General features: G+C 38.8%; 1 protein-coding gene across 1 annotated transcript in view; it reads right to left on the bottom strand.

Annotated features, from left to right (window-relative positions):
- CACNA1E (calcium voltage-gated channel subunit alpha1 E) overlaps positions 1 to 23251 on the bottom strand; it is a 649518-nt gene that overhangs the window by 78074 nt on the left and 548193 nt on the right. Inside the window, 5 exon segments of the mRNA XM_043963674.1 lie at positions 11952 to 12058; positions 13456 to 13515; positions 18987 to 19116; positions 19740 to 19899; positions 22147 to 22457. Of these exon segments, the coding sequence (XP_043819609.1) occupies positions 11952 to 12058; positions 13456 to 13515; positions 18987 to 19116; positions 19740 to 19899; positions 22147 to 22457 (768 nt within the window).

Here is a 23251-nt window from a genome sequence, read left to right as displayed (position 1 = left end):
GACAAGGATCTGTATGCTTCCCAGCCTTTCCTTTACGCTGCTAGTCCAGGTCCACCTTGATTTTATTTAATCAACACATGCTGAATCTACTTGAGATGAACTAGTTCAAAGTAACAGTTAGGACAGCAAAGAAACAAGTGGGAAGTACTAAGTCAACCAGAGTTAAGAAGTAAAATGGTTTGGACATACTGTGAATCAGTATACATCATTCTAATCCTTTCCCTGTGCTAATTTTTTACATACCTCGTTCCCTTTCCTTCTATTTGCAAAGATTCATGTTTATTTATACAGGGCCTTCTACACATAAAATCTTAGTATTACTGAGGTCTGAGGTCAGAAACAGTGTCATCCTTATTGCATGTGAGATCATAAGCTCACAAAATACAATCTGACACCATAGTCAGATGACTCACCCAATGTTCAGTAAACTATGAGTGTGGTCAGTCAAGTGGTGGGGGGAGGTAAAGAAGAAATATTTCTGATGTGCAGATACCCAGATATACCAAGGCTGTTGCCATCACTTTCTTCCCACCCTTGAGGCTGGAGAGCAGAATGGATGGCAGTGAGATTAAAAGAAGTAAGAGAAAGCATTTCTGTAACCTTCGCATAAAATAATTTAAAAATAGACAACCTTCACTTTAAAAAAAAAAAGGAAAGAAAGGAAGAGAAAACTTTTTAAGAACCAGTCATCACACTTTTCTTTTAAAACCACAACAGAACAAAAGACTCAGGTAGGGACATTTATAGTCTCCGAACACTCTGCATCTCCATGAAGCTCAGGGAGTAGCAAAGCTACTTAGGGCACCTTTGTCGTTGTTCATCCTTAGTGGTTTTTTTAAGAGAACCAATGACATCATGGGGTGATGTCTTGACTTGTGCATGAATTGGATTCAAGTATGTGGGAGAATGGGACCCAGCCAGTGCAGAAACTCTACCCACTCCATGGAGGAGACATTAGCTCTGGCAGGAGGAGACACAAGTGTTCTTATAAATGCTTTATAATGTAAAAAGGGGACTGGGAAGAAACACAAATCTTGTAGCTTAAATAGCCTTTCCACCTTCTGATTCCCCAACAAACCCACACTTATAAAATATTGCCTCTTCCCAACCCCATCCCCAGTCATGGGGTCAATAGAGTTCCATGCGTAGGGAAATGAACAAGTTTACATTATAAAAAGCTTTCTGTGATGTAAGCAGCTAGAGAGGCAGAGAAAAGTTTCTCTACAACCACTATATTTCACATATATGTTTGTGGAAAACATACATGAAGACACATGGGCCCCTTCTGAGTAAGCCTCTGAAGTTTTCTGAATTGATGAATGGAGCAGCTCCCATTGAGAATTCAGCTATAAGTCAAACATTCCTGCTGAGGAAAAATAATCTTTCTGGAAACTTAATGACAGTCTTTCAGAAGACTGGCTAGAATGGATTCTAGGTAGTTAGGGTGGCAGTGATGCTAAGGTTTTTGATGTTGTGCCTCTGCTTATATCATGGCTATCAAGACTGATCTAAAACTTACCAAGCTATAACCTTCCCAGGAGTATAAAAAGGGACAAAGTTCAATATCAGAAGGATATTTCTAGAGGGGACAGACTTAGGAACAAGGCTATCAGAATGATAAATGCAATCAGGACTGTATTGAGTTAGAATACAGGAATGGGGGTTGAATACCTAGGGAGAGACACATTTGAAAAGCCACCAAAGAAATTTCCAATTGACCCGATGCCCCAATACTCAGTTCCCAAAATAGGATGCAAATTCAATGATTTTCTTTAACATCCTATTTCTCCATTTCTTTACACAGAGGTGGGAATGGTCAATTCTACCAAGATGCCAAGAGAGCTGAATTCTCTGGTGCTCTAAATGAGGAAAGGAAGGAAGGAGTGATGAATCAAGAAGGGAAGGAAGAGAAAGGAGAGGAGAGCACAGCAGAAATTCAAAGCACCAGAGCATGAATATGAGCCACAAGAGTGAGCAATTTGCATGGAAGAGGAAGAGTTACCTAGGTATTAGAGAAAGTGGCAGGAGAAAAGAGCAGTATGAGTCAGTTCAGTGAACAGGTGAAAGGGAGAAAGGGGCAAAGGAGGTAGATAGTATGGGTTGATAGAGAAAAAGAGTGGGTAAAAGACAATGAGCAAATATCATTCATATCTCAATGAAGGAAAGAGAAGGGAGAATGTTCAGAAGGTGGTACACTAAAGGCAAGTGATGGATTATAACTCATAATCCATCAAGTGAGCTTGAGCCCCAGACCCTAGTGGATCCCTGTGGCCCTCTGCACTGTACCTGAACTGAGGACCAACAGAGAGGACTTCAGGCTCCCTCCCCTGCCACCAACTCTAAAGCCATCACCGCCTTGTTCCAAAGGGCACAAAGAAAGAACAAGACACATGACAAACCCACAGCACATGGTGGTTCTGGTATCAGCTCTCCTGATGAGAGACAGTGCGATATGAACATGCAGAGGGCTCCCTCTGAAACTGACCCTCCCATTCCAGCCCCCTTACACTCATATTATATTTCCAAACACTAGTAAAGATCTAAAGTGAAAACAATTAGAGACCAGGCTAAATACTTTGCACAGAACTACATACTTTGTATGTCAATATAGACTCTTTTTCTATATCCAGTCTTCATGTAAATAATGTAAAATTGCTCTTAAATGTACGCATAGCTAGGGCAGCTGGGTGGTGCAGTGGATAAAGCACCAGCCCAGGATTCAGGAAGATCTGAATTCAAATATGGCCTCAGACACTTGACACTTACTATACTTACTAGCTGCGTGACCCTGGGCAAGTCACTTAATGCTCATTGCCACCCCCCCCCAAAAAAAAAAGTAAGCATAGGATTCTTTATTTTTGTCCATTCTTATGTTCATTAAATTAATTTCCCTGTCCCCTATTTCTTTAAAGAATGACAAATTATTCTGCTAAGCCAGAATCTGAGAGAAGAATAAGTAGCAGTAAATAATATAAGCAAATTATTTTCATATTTGATAGAGAGAGGGTGCAGGAAGTCCCACTCCTATGATTCACTTTACAAGTATATCAATAGGCTTTAATTCAGAATTACAGTTGAAGGATATTTTTTTAAAACTTAAAAACTTGAAGACAGAGATTCTTAACTCCCTTTTGTGTCATAAACCTCTTTGGCAGTCTGGTGGAGCGTATGGTCCTTTTTCAAAATAATGTTTTTAAATGCATAAAATATATAGAATTACAAAGGAAAATAATCACATTGAAATAGCTATCAACTATTAAAAATACAAAAAAAAAAGAATTCCCAACAAACAAGTTCGTGGACCCCAGGTTAAGAACGCTTGCTTTAAGGGAATACTTATTTCTTATAAAAGGCAAAGGTTAGTAGTACCAGAAGGCAGGTACTGTGATTCTTCAGGGGAAAGTGAAAGGAGCTAGAAGAGAGAATTAGTACACAGCACGAGAAAGAGTATCAGACTTTGGATTCCGATGGTTCTGTCACTAACTACCCAGACAAACTTGTGCAAGTAATTTCCCCTTGGCTGGGTTCTCTTTATGTTCACAATGAGAGGCCTGGACTATCAATATATAAAGTCACTTCCAGCTCTAACAGTTTATGATTCTAAGTCTATGCCAGAGATGACAATGCTATAAAAACAGTGCAGATGCTTAGAGGAAAATAGGAATTTAAGTGAAATTTCCTTGGGAAAAGCTTGTCTACATGTTACAAGGGAATTTATATGGAGGGTGACAATTGAGTCTGGTTAGCTCTGACAGTTTCCTCATGGAAATATTGGGAAAGTGAAATTATTCTGACTGCTGATCCAGCTGATACTAATAGTACAGCCTGTCATTAGTAGGTTTAGGGAGGTATTCTGGATGCTAAGTTGCATTTCCTAAATTCTAGGAAGCCATTTTCCCTTCAGTTTAGCTCCTTAGTCTTACACCTTCCCTATCAAGGAGAGGCAGTATGGAATAGCTTCAAGATGGAATGCTGAAGTGTGGGCTCTGCTACTTATTTAAAACCCTGGGCACTTTTCCCCTCCAGACCTCAGTTTCCTCATCTATAAAATGAAGAGTTTGGACCAATGAGTTCTAAGGTCCATTCCAGATGTAAATCTTGTGAGGTAGAAGATCTAGATACACCTGTTTTTTAGAGCATCCCCAACCTCCCAGGTTCATTACCTCGTTGTTATCTTCAACTTCTCACTTTTTATGATATTTTTCAAAAAAAAAATTGCATCAAATTTTATCATTTTCAATTTCACATTTCCTTTATATATCCCCCTTCTCTCTACTCACTTGGCCCTCATCACTTCTAACCTGAATTATCATAAGAGCCTTTTAATCAACCTCTCTGTCTTAAGTCTCTCCCCACTCCAATTCTTACACATCATCCCTCATAGCTGCCAAAGTGATTTTACTAAAGGCCAAGTCAAACTCTGTCACTTTCACACACACACACACACACACACATCCTGTGTCCACTCCACTCCCTTCTCTCTGGTAAATTCCAATGGTTCCTTATTATTTCCAATATAAAATCCAACCACACTGCCTGCCCTTTTGCCATTGTCCTCAACCTCATCATTATCATCAGGCTCCCCTTTAAGCAGTCTTCCCCCAGTTAGACTGTGAGCAGAGAATGTCTTGCTTTCTTGCATTTGTATCCCTAGCACTTAGCACAGTGTGTAGTAGAGGATATACTTTAATAAATGCTTGATCATTTACTATCATTTATCCATTCATTATTTGTCATTTAAAGCTCTTCACAACCTGGCCCTTTCCTTCCTTCCTCCCTATCTGCTAGAGCTTTCCCTTCTAAGACTATCTTCCATCTACACAGTATATATGGTATATGTGACTATTAATTTACACATTTTCACCTCCATTAGACTGTGAGCTCCTTGAGAGTAGGGGCTGTTTTTGCCTTTCTTTGAATACCCAATTTGTAGCATTGTACTTGGCACATGATAAGTGCTTAATAAATACTTATTGATTGACTGATTGGGAAAGGGATCTAGGGCTAGAAGGGATCTCAGGGATCAGCTAACTCACCTGTCTTTTACAGGTGAGGAATCTGTGTTCTCCGGAAGAGCAAGGACTTGACCAAGGTTACACAGATCCCCAACAGCAGTGTCTGTCCTCAAATCCATGTCCTTTGACTTTAGGCCCAGTTCTTTTTCCAGTGTGTCAAGATAATGGAATGTGGTAAACGAGGGGATTTAGCAGATACTCAGAGGCCCACCTGGAGATTGATCTAAACTGATTTAAATGAGTGAGAGTGACTGACTGCTGATTCGTTTGTAAGCACATCTGGTTGGTACTTAAGAGGGTATTGTTCTCAGAAGCTAAAAATTTTGAACTTTACATCGAGACCACCTTCAGGTCCAGTGAACCAATGAATTTTAATGATGCAAGCCAATCAGCTTGAAGAACCTCCCATTTCTGGGAGGAGAACAGGAAGGAGGGAGTGAACGCTGGTGGAGGAGTTCTTTCTCTTTTGGTGCGAGGCATCGGTGTGGTGGCAGAGAACTTCAGAAGTGGGAGGTTTAGGAAGGCTAGGATTTCCATGCTATAAGAAATCTGTTCTTGGGGCAGCTAGGCGGCGCAGTGGATAGAGCACCGGCCCTGGAGTCAGGAGGACCTGAGTTCAAATCTGGCCTCAGACACTTAACACTTACTAGCTGTGTGACCCTGGGCAAGTCACTTAACCCCAATTGCCTCACTAAAAAAAAAAAAAAAAAAAAAAAAGAAATCTGTTCTTGATGTTTCTCTTTCTTTACTATTTTATATCTTTTAATAAACCCTTAAAAAACTAAACTCATTTATCAGTGATTTTAGCCAGTTTCCTCCCAAAACTATGGGGGGGGCAGGTTAGAACCCACATTTAGAATTTTAAATTACACACCAGAGAACCACAATGTCTCTATTATTTTTTTTCTTCCTATCCTGGACTGGGCCCCTTTGCCTAAAGGCCCCTAAAGTAGTGACAAAATGACCTTTGCCTTTGACTAGTAAACTATGAGGTGGTGTTTTGGGAAAAGTGTGAGTTGAGAACTGACGTATGGGTAGGTTATTTAGTAATGTGGACCTGGGACTGGGGAGATGTTGTTGGTGAGTGGCAGTAGGAAGAGGTATACAAACACTGTTTAGGACTGACTATGGCAGTAATTAGAGACTGACGGACAGAGACTGGTTCTTTGTTTCTTGGTTCTGAGAATCATCCTCCAGATAACAGTGTAAGCAGAGTCTGGGTAGCTAGTAGTGCTACCACCCCAGCCTGCCACCAAGAGAATCCCAAACAGTATAGATGCTCCCAAACTATGGAAATGAGCCAAAGCAACCCCCAGCTTAATGAATTATTCAACAGTTAAATTCCTGAGGTCATTGATTTGTCTTAATGTGGGGGCTGTCCTGAGGTCAGAGCTATTTCTTAGATTGAGTAAAAGCTCAACCACAGAGCTCATATTCCTATAGTAATTGAAGTTTCTAAAGTGCTCTACTTACATCATCTCTGTCAGGTAAGTAATATCAAAATTATTACCCCCATTTTACAGATGCTGATTCTGAGACTGAGGGTCACACAATAAGAAAATGGTAGAGCTGAGATTTGACCAGGTCTTTTGACTGTGAGGTGCTATGCTAAAGTCCTGTACAGGCTGATTATGAGGTGGAGGTGAGGCTATTCGAAAGAAGGATCTGCTTCATTAAGAGAGATTTCTGAGGCTGAATGCAGGAATAGAAGAGGTCAGAAACATGAACTTCAGAGACATAAATTTGGATGGAAGAATCAATCCTTCTTACACCTTGTAACGATTGGAATGCCGCCACCTGCTGGAGACTTAACTGTAGAAGAGTTCTGCCCATGAAGCGAAGGTCTTTGAGGGCAAGACCAGGAGTCAGGAAGTGACGCGGGCTAGTGGGAGGAGGAAGGAAGAGACTGGCGCTCGCTCTGGCGCTTTTTTTCCTCTGGACTCTGGTGGAGAGCGGAGCTAGAAATGTGCTCTCCCTTTAATAGATAGAAATCTAGGCCTTTTTCTCTCTCTTTACCAAATTCTTATTCTCCTTAATAAATGCTTAAAAGTTTAACTCTTGCTAAAGCTTATAATTTATTGGCGACCACTCATTAGATATTTTAGACAGTTTAGCTAGAATTTTAGCCCTTAACAGATGGCTGACCATGAAGAGGAAAGCTAAACTTCAGTCTTCTGATCTTCTGGTTGGGTAAGAAATTTCCCCTCCCTCTCCCTTTAACTGCTAAGTACTGGTGTACTGGCTGTGTTTTCCTTTAAATTTTTTCGAATGGACCTTTTAAACTCCCTAATTACCCTATTTTTGATTTTAGTCTGTTTAACCAGACAAATGGGGGATAAGATCATGTTAATGCTTTGTTTTTGTGGATTTTCTATTTTTCTTTTTATTTTTGTTAAAAGAGCCAGCAACTTACTCACACAAGGAAATATCACTCCCTCTCCCAACCATGCTTTTTCAGAGAAACCTGAAGAGATTCCTGCAGCTTTTCCCAATTCTAACACTAATTGTTGCTCTAATTTTGCATGCCTGGAGGCAATGACCCACCCTCTAGAAGTTTTTAATCCCCTAGCACCTGGAGGCAAAGTGGGGGAAGAGGAATCCAGGCCTGAGTTCAAAATCAAGTCTGATTCAAATTGTGCTGGTCCCTCCCCTCCTCTCCAGACCCCACCCTCTACTCCCCCCATGGCCAAGCCCATTGCTTCCCCTGCCCGGGAAGTCCAAAGATCTAATGCGCATGCTCAACTTTCTCTAACTACATTTGCAGCTTCAGGCACAGCCAGGCTGGGGCTGTGCTTCTGAGACAACCTTAGAAAACCCTTTAAATTCCAGATATGCTCGTTTTGTTCATAATTTTGCTAACCTGCTTTTGTCTTTAATTAGTAATCTTATAAAGCATTTGTATGGTGAAAAGACTGACAGACAATATAGAGGGGTTAAAGAAGAAAAACTTAAGCCGAATAAGAATGACAATCATCAACATAGTTCAAGACTCCGCTTCTTTTGCCATGGAAGGGTATATATTTTACAGAAATGTAGAAGTAAGCAGCAAGGTATTGATATGAGTATTGGGGATTTTAGATATCGGAATCAAAGGTGTTCTGAATTCACTCAGAGTATTAATATCAGTTCAGAGGTTACATAGGATTTCTATGCTATTACATATACATTTTGAAATTAATGGTATGGGTTTATTTTCATAGAGATTTTCATGCTTTTGAGATTGTGTTTTATATTTAGTTTTTAAAACAAGGAGAATATTTGTAAAAGTTTTTTTATAGTCATGTGATCAAGTTTATATTTTATAATACTCTTATTAATATTAAGTTCATATTCATTTAGATTTCCCTAGTTTGAATTTCATTGTCTTTTATTGTTCCATGTGTATTTTCTTCTATTCATTTGTCTATCTAATTTTGAAACATTGCAAGATGGTTTTGATTTTATTATACAATGTTAATTCTAGGAGTATTGTGCTCCCATATTCTGAGTTGTTTGTTTTTGTTATTTTTTCTCAACTGATTATTTGATCAAACTCTTTAAAGCATTTCCCTGGCAAATTGTTTGCCATGGCAAGTGTAAATTGATTCTAGAAGTATTATTTTTGATAAGCATATTTTAAAAAAAAAAGAGGGGAATGTTTGTAAAAGTTTTCTTTTTTCAAAAAAGTTTTCTTTAGGATTGTGTTGTGCTTTAACTTGTATTTAAATATGTTCAGATTTTTCAAAAAGTAATTGTATACTAAGTTTAAAAAAAAGGGGGTATTATTTGAAATTGTTGCATAATTATATATTGTTCTGAGTCAAGATGTATTCACATTTTTTGCAATCATTTATTATCCTCAATTTTTAAATCCATATGAGACTTGGATTATGGGAACTTATCATTTAAGACATTAATTGCCTTTATTCTGAGTTATCAGATGCCAGTTGGCCAAGATGCCATCCAATCACAAGAGGAATACATGCAAGAGCAGACACTGAACTGTCACATGAGGGGAGACATGCATGAAGTCAAGGTATGGCCGAGGGAACGGCTTTTGACAAATGTTGAGGTTGGATTCTCTTGGTTTAATATTTTATTTTATTTTTCCCCACAATATTGTACAGATGGCTGGAAGTATTGATCCCACCCATCTCACTTCTACACCTGGCTTCTATGCTCCCTCCTATATGCCTGATGCCATGGACATCTTAATCCCATGGATCTGATTAAGTCTGACTCAGTTTCCTCCAATATGTTCGGTGGCATGGACGTATATTCCATCCACCTATTTTAAGCCTGGCATACTGTATGGGCAGTACATATTGCTCAAGTGTGGGAATGCTCATATCCCATCATTTCTCTGTTCTTTTATGGTAACCCCCATAATTATCTCAGGTGTCATGATAAATACAGTGTTGAATTTGGCCTTGACACCTGTTACCAATTATATTAGATTTTTAAATTTCTCATAATGGCATGAGGATAATTAGGCAGATGATGCAAAAAATGATGAAACAAAGATAAAAATTATTTTAAAAAATTAATATCGCAGCAATTGTCTTCTCAATTACCCTCCATAAAGGGGGACTATAATAATAATATAATTTTAAAGAATGGTTCGATTTTTGTTTTATTATATGTTTCATGTGTAACAACTAAGATTATGAATTCCCTTAGACATGTTTTTGAGAACTTTCATTGTTTGATTTGATTATTGACAAAGCTATTTTAAAGTTGTGTTAAGCTCAATTTTGTAGGAAATTTTCCTGGCTGATTACCAGCATCCACACATCAACCCCTGAAAAGACTTCCATTCCACGACTACACCTAGAGGACATCTGAGAAAAGACTTTCAGAGACTTTAAATGAACAGTTTTGATTTGTTGTTTTTGTTGTTTTTTTTTTCTCTTTCTGTTATAATATACACCATCTGTAACATGTATTCTCTGCAGAGGCCCTTCCTTTGCAAGACTAATGTCAAAGCGTCGGTTCATGAGGACAAAAAAACCAATCGCCCCTCTGGACAAAACTTTCCTCTCTTCCTTTTCTATATTGTTGTTCACATATTATTAGTTAGCAATAGTTATTATATTGTTTTTACTGTTCCGTCAAGGAAACATTTTGTTTCTTGAGGAACAACAGGGGGGACTGTAACGATTGGAATGCCGCCACCTGCTGGAGACTTAACTGTAGAAGAGTTCTGCCCATGAAGCGAAGGTCTTTGAGGGCAAGACCAGGAGTCAGGAAGTGACGCGGGCTAGTGGGAGGAGGAAGGAAGAGACTGGCGCTCGCTCTGGCGCTTTTTTTCCTCTGGACTCTGGTGGAGAGCGGAGCTAGAAATGTGCTCTCCCTTTAATAGATAGAAATCTAGGCCTTTTTCTCTCTCTTTACCAAATTCTTATTCTCCTTAATAAATGCTTAAAAGTTTAACTCTTGCTAAAGCTTATAATTTATTGGCGACCACTCATTAGATATTTTAGACAGTTTAGCTAGAATTTTAGCCCTTAACAACCTTAAATTTGAAAGGGGAAAACCCAAGGAATCATCATCAGAGTCTAAATTAGAAGGAACCTTCTAGTCAAACCTGTACCCTGGAAATATGCTATCCCCCTATAATGTTCCTGTCAAGTGGTCTTCTAGCCACTGCTTGAAACTCTTTAGTGACAGAGAGTTTACAGGGTACTGAAAAAGTAGATTCCACTTTTTGATGTCTCCAATTATTTCAAAGCTTTCATATGTTCATAGAATCAGACTTAGAGCTGAAAGAGACCTTGAGTCCAATCCCCTCATTTTACAGATATTTTCTTATATCGAGTCAAAATCTTTGTCTTCCACATGTTAGCCCTGGAGACAAGTATCTTTCATGTTGGAGGAAGATTATGGAAGAGTCTCCAGCATCCTTGCAATGCTCTGCTAGACAAGCTCTAGCTTGTTAGTGTCCTACCTAAAGTGTGATGTCCATGACTCAACATGATATTCCAAATGTAATTTGATCAGACCCGAGTCCTGTGGGCCTATCACCTCTTTAGTCCTGGACATTGTGCTTCCATAGCAGACTATAGCCAATGAGTGATCCTAAATGTCATCTCCTTTTTCTACTTTCTGGTTATCTCTAGACACAGAGTTATGGAGGAGGCACTAACATCTCTGGTTACCAGCTATAGTTCAGAATAGGATTATAGATTGATAGCCAGGAGGGACTTTAGATGTCATTCAGTCCAGTGCTTATGTTAGAGGTGAAGAAACTTATGGACCAAAAGACCAAGAAATGTGCCCAAACTCACAGATGTGGTAAGGGTCAAAGCCAAAATTTGATGACAGTACTCCAAATCCACCCTGGGTAACCCTCATTTCCAACTAGCTTCAATTAGGGATGAAAGTTCTGTTTTAGAACCTAATATCAATGGGTTAAAAAATCAGTCATTACTAAAACTGAGTAATATTTGGGGAAAAATAATTCAGGGTCTTGATGAACACTGTTCAGCCTTTTTGTAGTCCTCTTCTACTTTCCTAAATTAATTGCCAATGTAAGTTGCAGGAGTTCTTCTTTTCGAGATTAAAAAAAAATCATCATTTAGTTTTTCATTGAAGGCCTTCTTCAGTACAGCCAAACCAATTAGCTCCCAAGACAGTCCCTTCTACTTCTGGATAGCTCACCTTTTCTTTAGCCTAATTCTGTCTCTCCATAAGACATTTATTTTCTGTCCAAATTCTTCTTACAACTTCTTCCATTTGTAAGAATCACAGGGTTTCAAAGGACCATGAAAGGCTTTCAAGTTGAGTAGAAGTTGGGCTGAGGCTCAGTTAGGAACAGAGTAAACAAGGTCATACAATAAAAACCATTTTGTGAATAGAGCCCTTCTTGGGTGGAGATAAGAAGATTCTTCTTCTTGGCCCAGCTTCCCCCAGGAAGAAAGGCAGGGAACAGACTCGAAAAAGGAAAAAGCCACTTACGCCAAAGCAAAGGCCACCAGTGCCCCCACTACCACCACAAAGTCCAGGATATTCCACAGGTCTCGGAAGTAGGATCCATCCTGCAGGATCAAGCCCTGGTCTATCATCTGCAAAGGAAGATTGTAAAATTCATTGAATAAATTCAAGCTGGTCCTGAAATGAACAGGCAGAAAGGTGGTACTTGTTCTGGACCTTGGGCTATTAGTCAATGTCCTCAATACACTCAGGGTCTGTAGGGGTCTCAGGAGCTAGCAGGGTGTCTGTGAGTATAATGAAGAAAAGGAAAAGGGGTCCTTTCAAATAACAGCACGGGGAGAGATTATAACCTTAGGTCCACTTTGGCCTAGAGAGGGAACATAACCAGAATCCTTAACTGCCAAGAAAAATTGCTTTGTTCTTTCATGTATTAACGTTCTGAGAGCTACTGATTCTGACTTGTAAAAACCCAGAGAGCTAACAGCCTAGATATTAAGTAACTGGGGAACAAGTTGGAGGTGAAGAAATATACATAATGATAATGATGTTCTCCTCCCAGGGATTTGGGATAGATGACTAGAAGGAACAAGAATAGTTGTCTTTTGCTGCTGTTTGCTTCTTTTTGTATCCCCAGTACTTAGCACACTGCCTGGCCCATAGTAGGTGCTTAATAAATGTTTATTGATTGATTAATAGTTGGTATTGGATAAAGCTTTGATTAGAGTAGGTTTTGCCCCTTTATTCCTCTCTGGACTCTCTAAGGCTCCTTTCTGGCCTAGGACTTTATATACTGGCACCAATATCCTAGAAAGAGGATGTATCTACTTAAACTCTATTCATAGGTTCTGCCAAAAGAGGTTGTATGCCTTGCAACTTTTAGACTTGGCTCCACCTGGAGTATAGATAAAGTATGAGCTACTTTAGTAAAACTGAGACCTGCCCATGATGTAACTACTGAAAACTGTCCAAATGACTGCCTAGAACCTTTTCAGAGATTCTCCTTTTTACATTTCCCTGAAAGAGGAAGCTTGTACTTGAGCCAAGGATAACTTCTTGGCATATGACAGACTCCAGACTTTGTCAAGGGAAAAAAGGTACTCGCCCCTATGTTGTTTTCTTGACTATGAACATTGTACCTACATCATCTCACATAGGTACATATCTATATTATGTTTAATTACCTATAAGAAAAATTTGTATTGCAATCCATTTCTTCTTAATTAGTTTCCACAGTCTTTTTCTTCTATCTTCTTGGTAGTGATGAATGAGCAAAATGAGCCCACTCCTACATCAAGAAGGTTCTCTAGAATTCCACAGAATTTCTTATATATAAAATGAACAGACCAATGCTAGAGAAGTTATTGTGAATGTTACTATGTCACTTCCTTTAATGGCCAGCACAACTAGGAATGGTTCAGCATTAGCAGAACAAATATGGAGCCTAAGATCAAGCCCAGAACTTGACTCTTTACCTTACCCACCAATACCCAACCCCTAGAAAGCTTCATCTTTCTTTCAAGATTCTCACCTTTATGACCATCTCAAAGGTGAACACACCAGTGAAAACATAGTCAAAATACCTCAGGACCTGCAAAACAAACCAGTAAAAATTTAGGGGCAGAGATGAGGCTTGACCACCATCCTTAAAGGGCTCACCTATAGCTTCTTTTTTTTTTTTTTTGTGGGGCAGTGGGTGTTAAGTGACTTGCCAAGGGTCACACAGCTAGTAAGTGTCAGGTGTCTGAGGCCAGATTTGAACTCAGGTACTCCTGAATCCAGGGCCGGTGCTTTATCCACTGCGCCACCTAGTTGCCCCCACCTATAGCTTCTTACACATCCCCACATACATAGCCCCACATACCTTCAAACATTTGTACTATAGAATAATGGTTCAGAACCATTGCTCACAGAAAGAGATTCAAAATGAAATGGCATAGTCTTCCCTGGGACCATGAAAACCTAAGTCTTGTCCTTGGCTATTATTTATTATTCCCTCTCCTTATCCAGAATTTCAGAGTTAGAAGTAACTTCAGAAACCATTTAATCCAATCCACAACTCAACAGTAATGCTCTATACAACATACCAAAGTGGGGAAACTCATTATATCCCCCAAGTCAGCTTCTTGCATTTATAGATAGCTCTAATTGTTAAAACATTTCCTTGTTATTAAGCTTAAATTGTCTCCCTGAAACTTAAACACTTATTCCTAGTTCTGCCCTCTGAGACCAAGTAGGAAAAGCCTAATCACTCTTTAAATACTTATAGCCACTAATACTTTAGAAGCTTCATATAAAGCCCTCTCTATACTTCAAATACTATAGCCCTTCAAATGCTTGAATATAACCACCATATGTCACAACTCTCTCTCCCTGTCTTCTCTTCAAGTTAAAACATTTCTACTTTCTTCAGCTGATCTTCATTTCTCATGAATTTGAGACTGACTCTTTACCATCCAGATTGCTGTCCTCTGGAAGCAGTACCCAGAGATGAATACAATACCCTAAATGTGGTTCAACTAGGGCAGCGTACAATAGACCTATAACCTTCCTAATCCTGGACATGATGTTTCTTTTATTGCAGCCTAAAATTTATTTGTCTTCGGGGGCGGCTAGGTGGCACAGTGGATAAAGCACTGGCCCTGGATTCAGGAGTTCCTGAGTTCAAATCCGGCCTCAGACACTTGACACTTACTAGCTGTGTGACCCTGGGCAAGTCACTTAACCCCATTGCCCCATGTAAAAAAAAAATTAAATTAAAAAAATAATAAGATTTATTTGTCTTCTCTATTTTGGCTTCCATATCACAGTGTTGATTCATACTAGGATTTAGCCACTAAACTCCTATGTCTTTTTCAGATGAACTATCATTGATCTAGACCTCTCCCACTCTGTATTTGTGAAGCTGATTTTTTGAACCCAAGCGTAAGACCTTACATTTATGTCTATCAAATATAGTCTTATTAGATATGACGCAATACTTTAGCCTGTTAAGCTATCCCTCCTGGATTTGTGTCATCTGCAAATCTGATAAGCACACCATATATCTATTTATCCAAGTCATTAATAAAAAATGTTAAATAGCACACTTCCAACCATAGGCTACTAGGGCATTCCATTGGAAGCTTGCCATGTTGACAATGAATTACTATTAACTTTTTTAGATAAAACCAGGAAATTAGTTTCAAAGTAACCATACTGTTTTCTAGTCTCTCTCTCTCTCTTTTCCATAGGAATAGCAAAGATACTTTACTGAATGCATTACTTAAATCTGGGTAAACTATATAGCTTCCTCTTTATCTACCTAATAATCCTGTTATTAAAGGAAATGGGATTAAGTTTGGCAGGATTGATTCTTGGTGACATTATGCTGGATTTTTGTGATCACCACTTCCTTTTCTAAATGTTCATTAACCATTTATTTAGTAATATATTGTAGAAGAGGAATTCTTGACTTTTTTTTCCTATTTTTTCCTTATTATAGACCTCTTTGGCCATTTGGTAAGGCCAGTGGACTCAGAATAATGCTTAAATGTGTAAAATGAAATGAAATAAATTTAAACGAATAGGACTAAAAAGGAAACAAAATACTTTGGAAGAGGTATTGCTATATATGTATGTATGTATATATATATATATATACATATATATATATATATATATATATATATATATATATATATATAAGTTCATGAAGCTTAGGTTAAGAAACCCTGTTCTAGAATTTTCCCGGGAATCTGTCAAGATCAGTATCCTATAGTTTGCAAACACCATTCTAAAATTGGGATATGTGATCTGCTCCACAGCTCTCATAACTCTCCTGTTCTTGTAATCTTTCACAAATTACTGTCATTGATTCTTCAATCACACCTGGTCATTCTTTTATAACCCTGTTATGTTGTTCCTTTGAGTCTAGTGACTTGAATTTATTGAAGACAGCTAGATGATCTATAACTCCTGAAGCCTTCCTCTTTTGTTGTTTTTGGCTTTCATTTTCAGGTTCAGCAGTCTTTGCTCAACATTCCCGACACTATTGTTACATAACTATGTCATCAGGAAGCAGATAATCTCTATTATCCTTCCATCTTTTGTACAGGTCTTTTCAAATGCTAAGTTAGTCAAAGAGTCCTCTGTGCATCAATACAGATCTCTTTAGACAACTTTCCCTTTTCTTCCTGCTTGTAGGTAGGAATTGTTTCACTTTCTACCCTCAGAATGTCATCTTTAAGAACTTCCCATCCCTCTTTTAGCTCTCATTCTGCATAGAATTTCTACCTTTCATTTCTCTCAAGGCTTCAAAGTCTATTTTGTTTGTTTGTTTTTGTTTTTTTGGTTAGGCAATTGGGGTTAAGTGACTTGCCCAGGGTCACACAGCTAGTAAGTGTTAAGTGTCTGAGGCCGGATTTGAACTCCAGGGCTGGTGCTCTATCCACTGCACCATCTAGCTGCCCCACAAAGTCTATTTTATGATATATATGATATATATGAGACTATGTCCAGGATTCCTTTGTTTCTTTGTCAGATATTCTAAACTTCAATGGTCACTTCTTCCCAAAGGCTACATTATTTGTAACCCAAAAAACAGTTCCTCCATGTTGGTAAAAATCAGATTCAGAAATTTCCATCAACCTTTTGAAGGATGAAATTACATTTAAGGTAAATAAAAATGCTACCATAAATATCTCCTACTATAAGTATAGGGGCTTTCTCCTCATCAATGGCATCTTTGGGTTATATGCCTAATAAAGGAATCTCTGGGTCAAAAGGAATAGACATTTTAGTCATTTTATTTGCATAACTGCAAATTGCTTTCCAAAATAGTTTTACTGATTATTGTTGGCTGTTAGTTGAACCAACAATGCACTTGTGTGCCTATCTGCACAATTCCTTCAACATTGGATATTCCCATCTTTTGTCATTATTGATTTTCTGTGGATAATTTTGTATAATTCTGTGTACATTATCAGTTTTCTGGGTATAATGTGAAACCTATAATATGAAAAAATGTTTTGATCCTCATTTTCCTTAGTATTAATAATTAGAACATCCTTTTATATGGTTATTCATAGTTTTAAATTTCATCCAACCTCTTCTCTTCTTAACCCAGAGGCATTCATTTTGTTTGTGCAGAATCTTTTAAGTTTTATGCAATCAAAAGTATCTATTTTATCTTTGATAATCACCTTTATATTTTGTTTGGGTAAGAATGTATCTACCTATAGTTATAAAAGGGATATGAGCAGCTTCTCTTTTAATTTTTTTAGTTTTATGATCTTTAATATTGATGTCACATGTTGATTTTGAAATGTTGTCTATGGTATAAAATGTTGGTTTAAGTTTAATTTATGACATACTGCTTTCCCGGTTTTCCTAGCAGTTTCTGTCAACTAGGAAGTTCTTTCCCAAGGCATTTGTATTCTTTGGTTTATCAAACCCTAGGTTATTGAATTCTATTCTCTGTTCCCTTTTAAATAAATTATGCCTTTCCAGAGCCATAGTCTAGTCATAGATAGCACATCGACCTGTCCCTTTGTCCCTTTACATAAGAATCCATATAGTTCATCTTGCTTGATACTAATACTTTGTAAATTTATGTATAGACATGCAGCTTTTGTTGCTGGTTACTTTCTTGGATTTTATGTCCTGAGAGTTTCTGGTTGCTCCTCCCACTATTTTCTGCCTATATTATAGCTACTCTCTATTGTATATAACTTGCTGTATATTTGTAGATATTGTCTCCCTTCCTTTTTTCTTTAAAAAGTCTTTTTTATTAAATCTGATATACTCCAGGCAAACACATTCTTACCAGTCTTACTGAGATACATTCTGTCCTTCCCAGAAACCTATCACTCATATTTTGCTCTGTGGTCAAAAAATTCAAATTCTCTTCTCAGCTACCATTTTTTAAATAGTCCACTTATAAAACCTGTCTTTCTCTTCTGATGGCCTTGATTTAGATCAGAATCATCAACAGAAGCATTGTCTTTGACCCTGAGGTCTTTGGTTTCTTGTACAACACTTGGTAATATTTAGTAATGCTTTCTCAATTTCTTCTCCATCTTCTTTATGTGTGCCCCAAAGAATCACTGCTAGGAGGTAGTAATCATTCAGTCTGATAAGTGCTGGACAATTAGCTGTCTGTCATAGCTAGAATACATTCCCTAGGAAGGCAATAGTTCTTTCCACTGTTGTTACCATGTCAACATAAATGTATGTTCGTACCTCTCATCAGAGAGTACCCTACCACCATTACTTGTTTCTTCTTACTTTGACCCTTACTAGATGGTTCTTCCTTTGACAGACCATATATACCTACCTTGACATTCCTTGAGCTCATTAGATACTTTCTTCTCACAGTAGACATACTTTTCTTTTAGCTTTAAATATTCAATACTAGTACTTTTTCCCGTTCTCCTCTTTGTGACAATGTTTAACTTTATGACCTCCTTAAACATTTGGTCACAAGTCTCTTTTTAAATAACCTTTTTCTTCATCATTTTCATACTGAAGTCCATTTCTTTTTAAAAGAACATTTGATTCTGTAAGACATTAACTTCTTGGGTACAAAATGACTCACCTTCATTATCTCCTCCATTCCTGTCTAGCTCAAGTCTCTGGGATCTATATTATTCCTAGCCCCTGACTTATTCTTTTCTATCCCCAGATGTTTGGACATACACACATATTCCTGTGTTGGACTCATGTCTTGCCCCACTGATGATCATTTGCTTCCTGGAAACACTGAAAGCTTTGCCTAATCACAAAAAGAGAATCACATCAGTGTGATCATTGGGAAATAAAAGCCCTAGTGTTCTCCACACCCTGCTGTGATTAATGGGTATGACAAAGGCCAGGGATATAAGCAGTTCTCAATACCTTATTCCCACTGATTAATCTTCTAAATTATAAAGGCTTTTTCCTTTATCTGTCCCCCAGGAATTCTGGACAGGGATATGGGGCGAAGAGGAAGGGAAAAGGGGAGTAGAAGGGAAAAAGGAGTGAAGATCAAGGCTGGAGGCCCAGGTCAGGGAGAGGGTTGGTGAGCAGTCCACATTCACCCACTTTGTTCCGCTCTGAGTTGGTCAGGACAGGATCCTCAGCAGCCAGGGCGATGCTGCTGGCTGCAATAACCAAAAGGATGCACATCTCAAAGTAGCGTAGATTCACAATGTAGTGGCATGCCCTTCGAATCCTGTGGGACAGCCAAATTACCAATGAGCTGGCACCTCGTTCTAGCCCTCCCCCTTGGCTCCCCAGATTCTAGGCTCCTTCATTGGGCTGGGCTTTTGCCAGCAATGAAATACAAGGGAATACAATTTAATTTCCCAGGCACCACCCTTGATTTAATACCCCAATAGGGGATGACAATCAGATTGGTTAGAGGCTACAGTATGCAAGCCAAGACACAAATTCTAAGTAAGCATGTCTGAGATTTCTTAGACATATGAAGCCAGGGAGAATAAACTGGGAGCATCTAGATATGCTGCCCCCAGTTATTCTTTTTCTTGCTTTTTTTCCCAGTTATTCTTGATATCCAGCCTTCAATGCATTCCTCATTCTTTCTTGCTGCGAAGTACTATTTAGGTTGGTCCAAAGTTTAGAAATGGTTTAATTCTACAAGTCAACTAATAGACTAATAGACACTTCATTTTCTCAGTCCCAGAAGGCTTCAGACAGAAGGCCACACTCTATTTGAAAAGTCTAGAAAAGCCTAAGTAAGTCTTTCCTTCCTCTCAATTTCTCCTTCCCCACCCTCTTCCCATGTAGCTGTTCCTGAGCATAGTAAAGAAAGGAAAGCAAAGCAAGCTGTCTCACGGGTTAGTGGTGCTGAAGATGAACATGGAGCTATGGGGCACCATTGCTTTGCCTGTGCTTGAGCTCTTTTCCTTCTTTCGCTTCTTCTCAATTTCTTCTCCATCCTCTTTAATCTCTGCCTCCTTCAAGGGGCTGGCTTCTCCATCTGTCTTGTTGCTAACTGCAAGAGAAACAAATAGGGTCATTTGCAAACTATATTACCTACCACAACAGTACTAGAGCATTGACCAGGCTACTGGGCATTTGGGCAGAGGTTGGTGAGGGAAAGAAAGCACTAACCTCCACAAGCCACTAAACAAGAATCAGTCTGAGGCAATTACTAGAAAACTTATTCTCTCTCCCTCTTAGGCTGTGACTTGTCATCCATAACCTTCTGCACTATATGGAAAATGATAGGAAACAAGTAACTTGCTAACCAAAATAGCCAACAAGAAATCAACTCTATCAAAATAAGATAGATGTCTCACCTAGAGTTATATTTTAGACAATGCTACAATTGACCTTTGCTATAAGATAAGCTGTTGGATCCTGTCAAATAGGGAGTTAAGTGACAAGAGATTATCAGAAGAGCTTTGTAATAATATGGCCTAATATCCCCAATATTCCCTTACTCCTAACTCCCTGCTCTCCATGGTACTAAGAGTTAAGTTCTAATATGGTTTTTTTGTTTGTTTCTTTGTTTCGTTTTGGTTATTATTTTTTTTGTGTGTGTGAGGCAATTGGGGTTAAGTGACTTGCCCAGGGTCACACAGCTAGTAAGCGTCAAGTGTCTGAGGCCAGATTTGAACTCAGGTACTCCTGACTCCAAGGCTGGAGCTCTATCCACTGAGCCACCTAGCTGCCCCAATTCTAATGTTTTTAAGCAGTATAACATAGTAGGACCAGCACTGGGCTAAGAGTTAGGAAATCTGGGTTGGATTTCCAGACCTGTGGCTAACTAGATTTGTAATCTTAGGCAAGTTATATAATGTCTTGGGATCTAGATTTCCTCATCTATAAAATGAGAAAGCTGAACAAAATAATTTTTAGGTCCAATCCAACTCCAAATTACTATGATTCTAGAATCATCAGGAAGAAATTGCTATACAAGCATAGTTTTACTTATGTCCTAATCCATAGCCTTCCACACTCTTAGGGCTCCATCCTTATCTACTTGGGATAACATTAGAGTTAGATTCCAGGATTTAATTTCCAAAAATTTAAGTCCCAAATCTAAATTCCATATTCCAAAAATTATAAACAGCATTTAAAATTACTTTTCTGGGAGGTAAGGCCAAGAATTCTCCTAACTTTTCAGCTGGTTGGAAAAACAAGACACTAGATATGAAATCCTATGAGATGATTATGATATTCCTTTAGGAAAGGGAGATTTTGCTTTTCAAAAATTCCTTGGAGAAGTCTACAGCCTCATAGGAGATCTATGAGGTCATCTCATCCAACCTCCTATTTTACACATGAGGAAACTGAGGCCTAACAAGGTGAAGTGGCTTGCCCAAGACTATTCAAATAGCAATTATCAAAGAAGGGATTTGGTTCAATGTCCTCTGATTCCAGATACTAGTCTCTTTCCACTATACCATGCATAAAAAGGTGAAATAACAGAAGAAAAAAATGAGAGAAGGAAAAAAGATGAGGAGAGTAAAGGAGAGATAATGCAGTAAAAGAAGTTCTGGAATTAAAAAGAACATAGCAAGGAAGGAAATGAGGAAAGAAAAAAATACTCTGAAAACAGTCTTGTAATTATGGGAATTTAGAGTGTAGATTCTTTGGGTGGGATTATTTGATTTCTGTACTTCCTTTTTTTGGGCTATAATGGTAACATCTGTCTCCTAACCTGGAGGATTTGGAAGAGTGAATAAGAGATTGCTTAATGTTGTCAGGACTCAATGAGGTTTCATGGAATGGCTATTGAAATCTATTTGCAAAAATAGAGTTTGTATACCCTATATATTTCTAAGGAAAGATACTTAGAAATCATTTTACTGTCACCTTTAATTTTATAGATGAAGTTAAGACACAAAGAGGTTTAAGGAGCTGCCCAAAGTCAGACATTAGTGGCAGCATCAGGATTTCCAGGTCTCCCAACCTCTATTCCAACGCCCCTTCTACCTTATTGGTGAATATGGTGTAGTCAGAAAAAAAAAGAACTGAACTGATAGAAAACATTGCTTTGAGGACTGACTCAGCCTTTGACTACTTATATGATCTCAGGGAAGTTATCTCATCTCTTTGCCTTTGTTTTCTGATTAATATAACTATGGTGTCTGAACTAGATGAACAGTAAGTGTAAATTATTCCCATTCCTACTCCCCCAGGGCTTAGAAGATCAGGAGAAAATAGCAAACAGATCACATAGTGAAAGGCCTGTAGCAGTAAAGGAACCAATGGTGTAGGAGAATGTCCTCACTGTGCACCACAGTGGAGTCCACCAAGGTGCCCATGTCAGGGATGGTAACGGCAACGCTGGTGCTCTCTGTTCCCTTCTCCACATTGGCTGTTATGGACGAAAGGTCGGGCTCACTGCGACTGATGGCCCGGCCCACATCCAGCTGCACATCTTCCAGCAGAGCTTGTTCACTGGTACCCTCCTGCTCCTGTTCTGTCAGGCTGGTGTCCTTTCCTGTTTCTAGCTCTGGAGAAGGGAGGACCAGGGGGGTTCTTATTTCATCGGCAGCTGTTGACAACCCACAGCCTCTAGGAACCATAAGGCTGTTGGTTCTGAGAAGAAAAGAGGAGGTAAAAAAAAGGAGGAAAAAGTGTGGTGACTTGGTGGTTAAAATAGGAATGGAAGCTCATTTCTTCATTGGGGACATTGGCAAAAGAATCACAGACTCTCAAATTTGGCAGGGACCTCATTGGCCATCTTGTCCAACCCATGCCTGAACAGTAATCCTGTCTACAATATCTCAGACATTTGGTCATCCTCCAGCCTCAAGGAACCCCATTCAATTTTTATTCAGCTTTAGCTGTCAGGACATCCTTATGCTATTTCATTCTCTGCCACTTCCACCCACTACTCCTAGTTCTACTTTCTGAAGTCAAGTCCAATACATTTAATCTATCTTCTAAAAGATTAACATATATCATCACAACATCTAACACAAACATCTATCAAAGTGATCCATCACAATCATTCTCTTATCCAGGTTGAACATTCTCAGGTTTTCTAGCCAATTCTTGCATACCATTGCATGGCCTCTGATTTTCTGACCATTCCAGTCTCCTTCCTCTAGATGTGTTCCAGTTTGCTAATGCCTTTTTCAAAAGGTGGTCCCTTATTTGGAACCCAATACCCAGATGTGTTCTGACCAATGCAGGGTCCAGTGGGACCATCACATGCATTTTCCTAGATACTCTGCCTCTCTTCCTTGTTTTCCCTGAACTCAAAAAGGATTCAGATGGATCATACAGACTGTCCACCTGCCATCCCTCTTTTCCACCATGTGACCAACCCATTTCCTTTCTGGAAGTAGGCAAGCATGTATGTGTAATGATTTCTATCACTAGATAGA

The sequence above is a fragment of the Dromiciops gliroides genome, chromosome 4 (genome assembly GCF_019393635.1).
Source record: "Dromiciops gliroides isolate mDroGli1 chromosome 4, mDroGli1.pri, whole genome shotgun sequence".
Taxonomy (NCBI): domain Eukaryota; kingdom Metazoa; phylum Chordata; class Mammalia; order Microbiotheria; family Microbiotheriidae; genus Dromiciops; species Dromiciops gliroides.
Note: the sequence above shows the minus strand (reverse complement) of the source record. Positions and strands in the feature narration are given on the sequence as shown.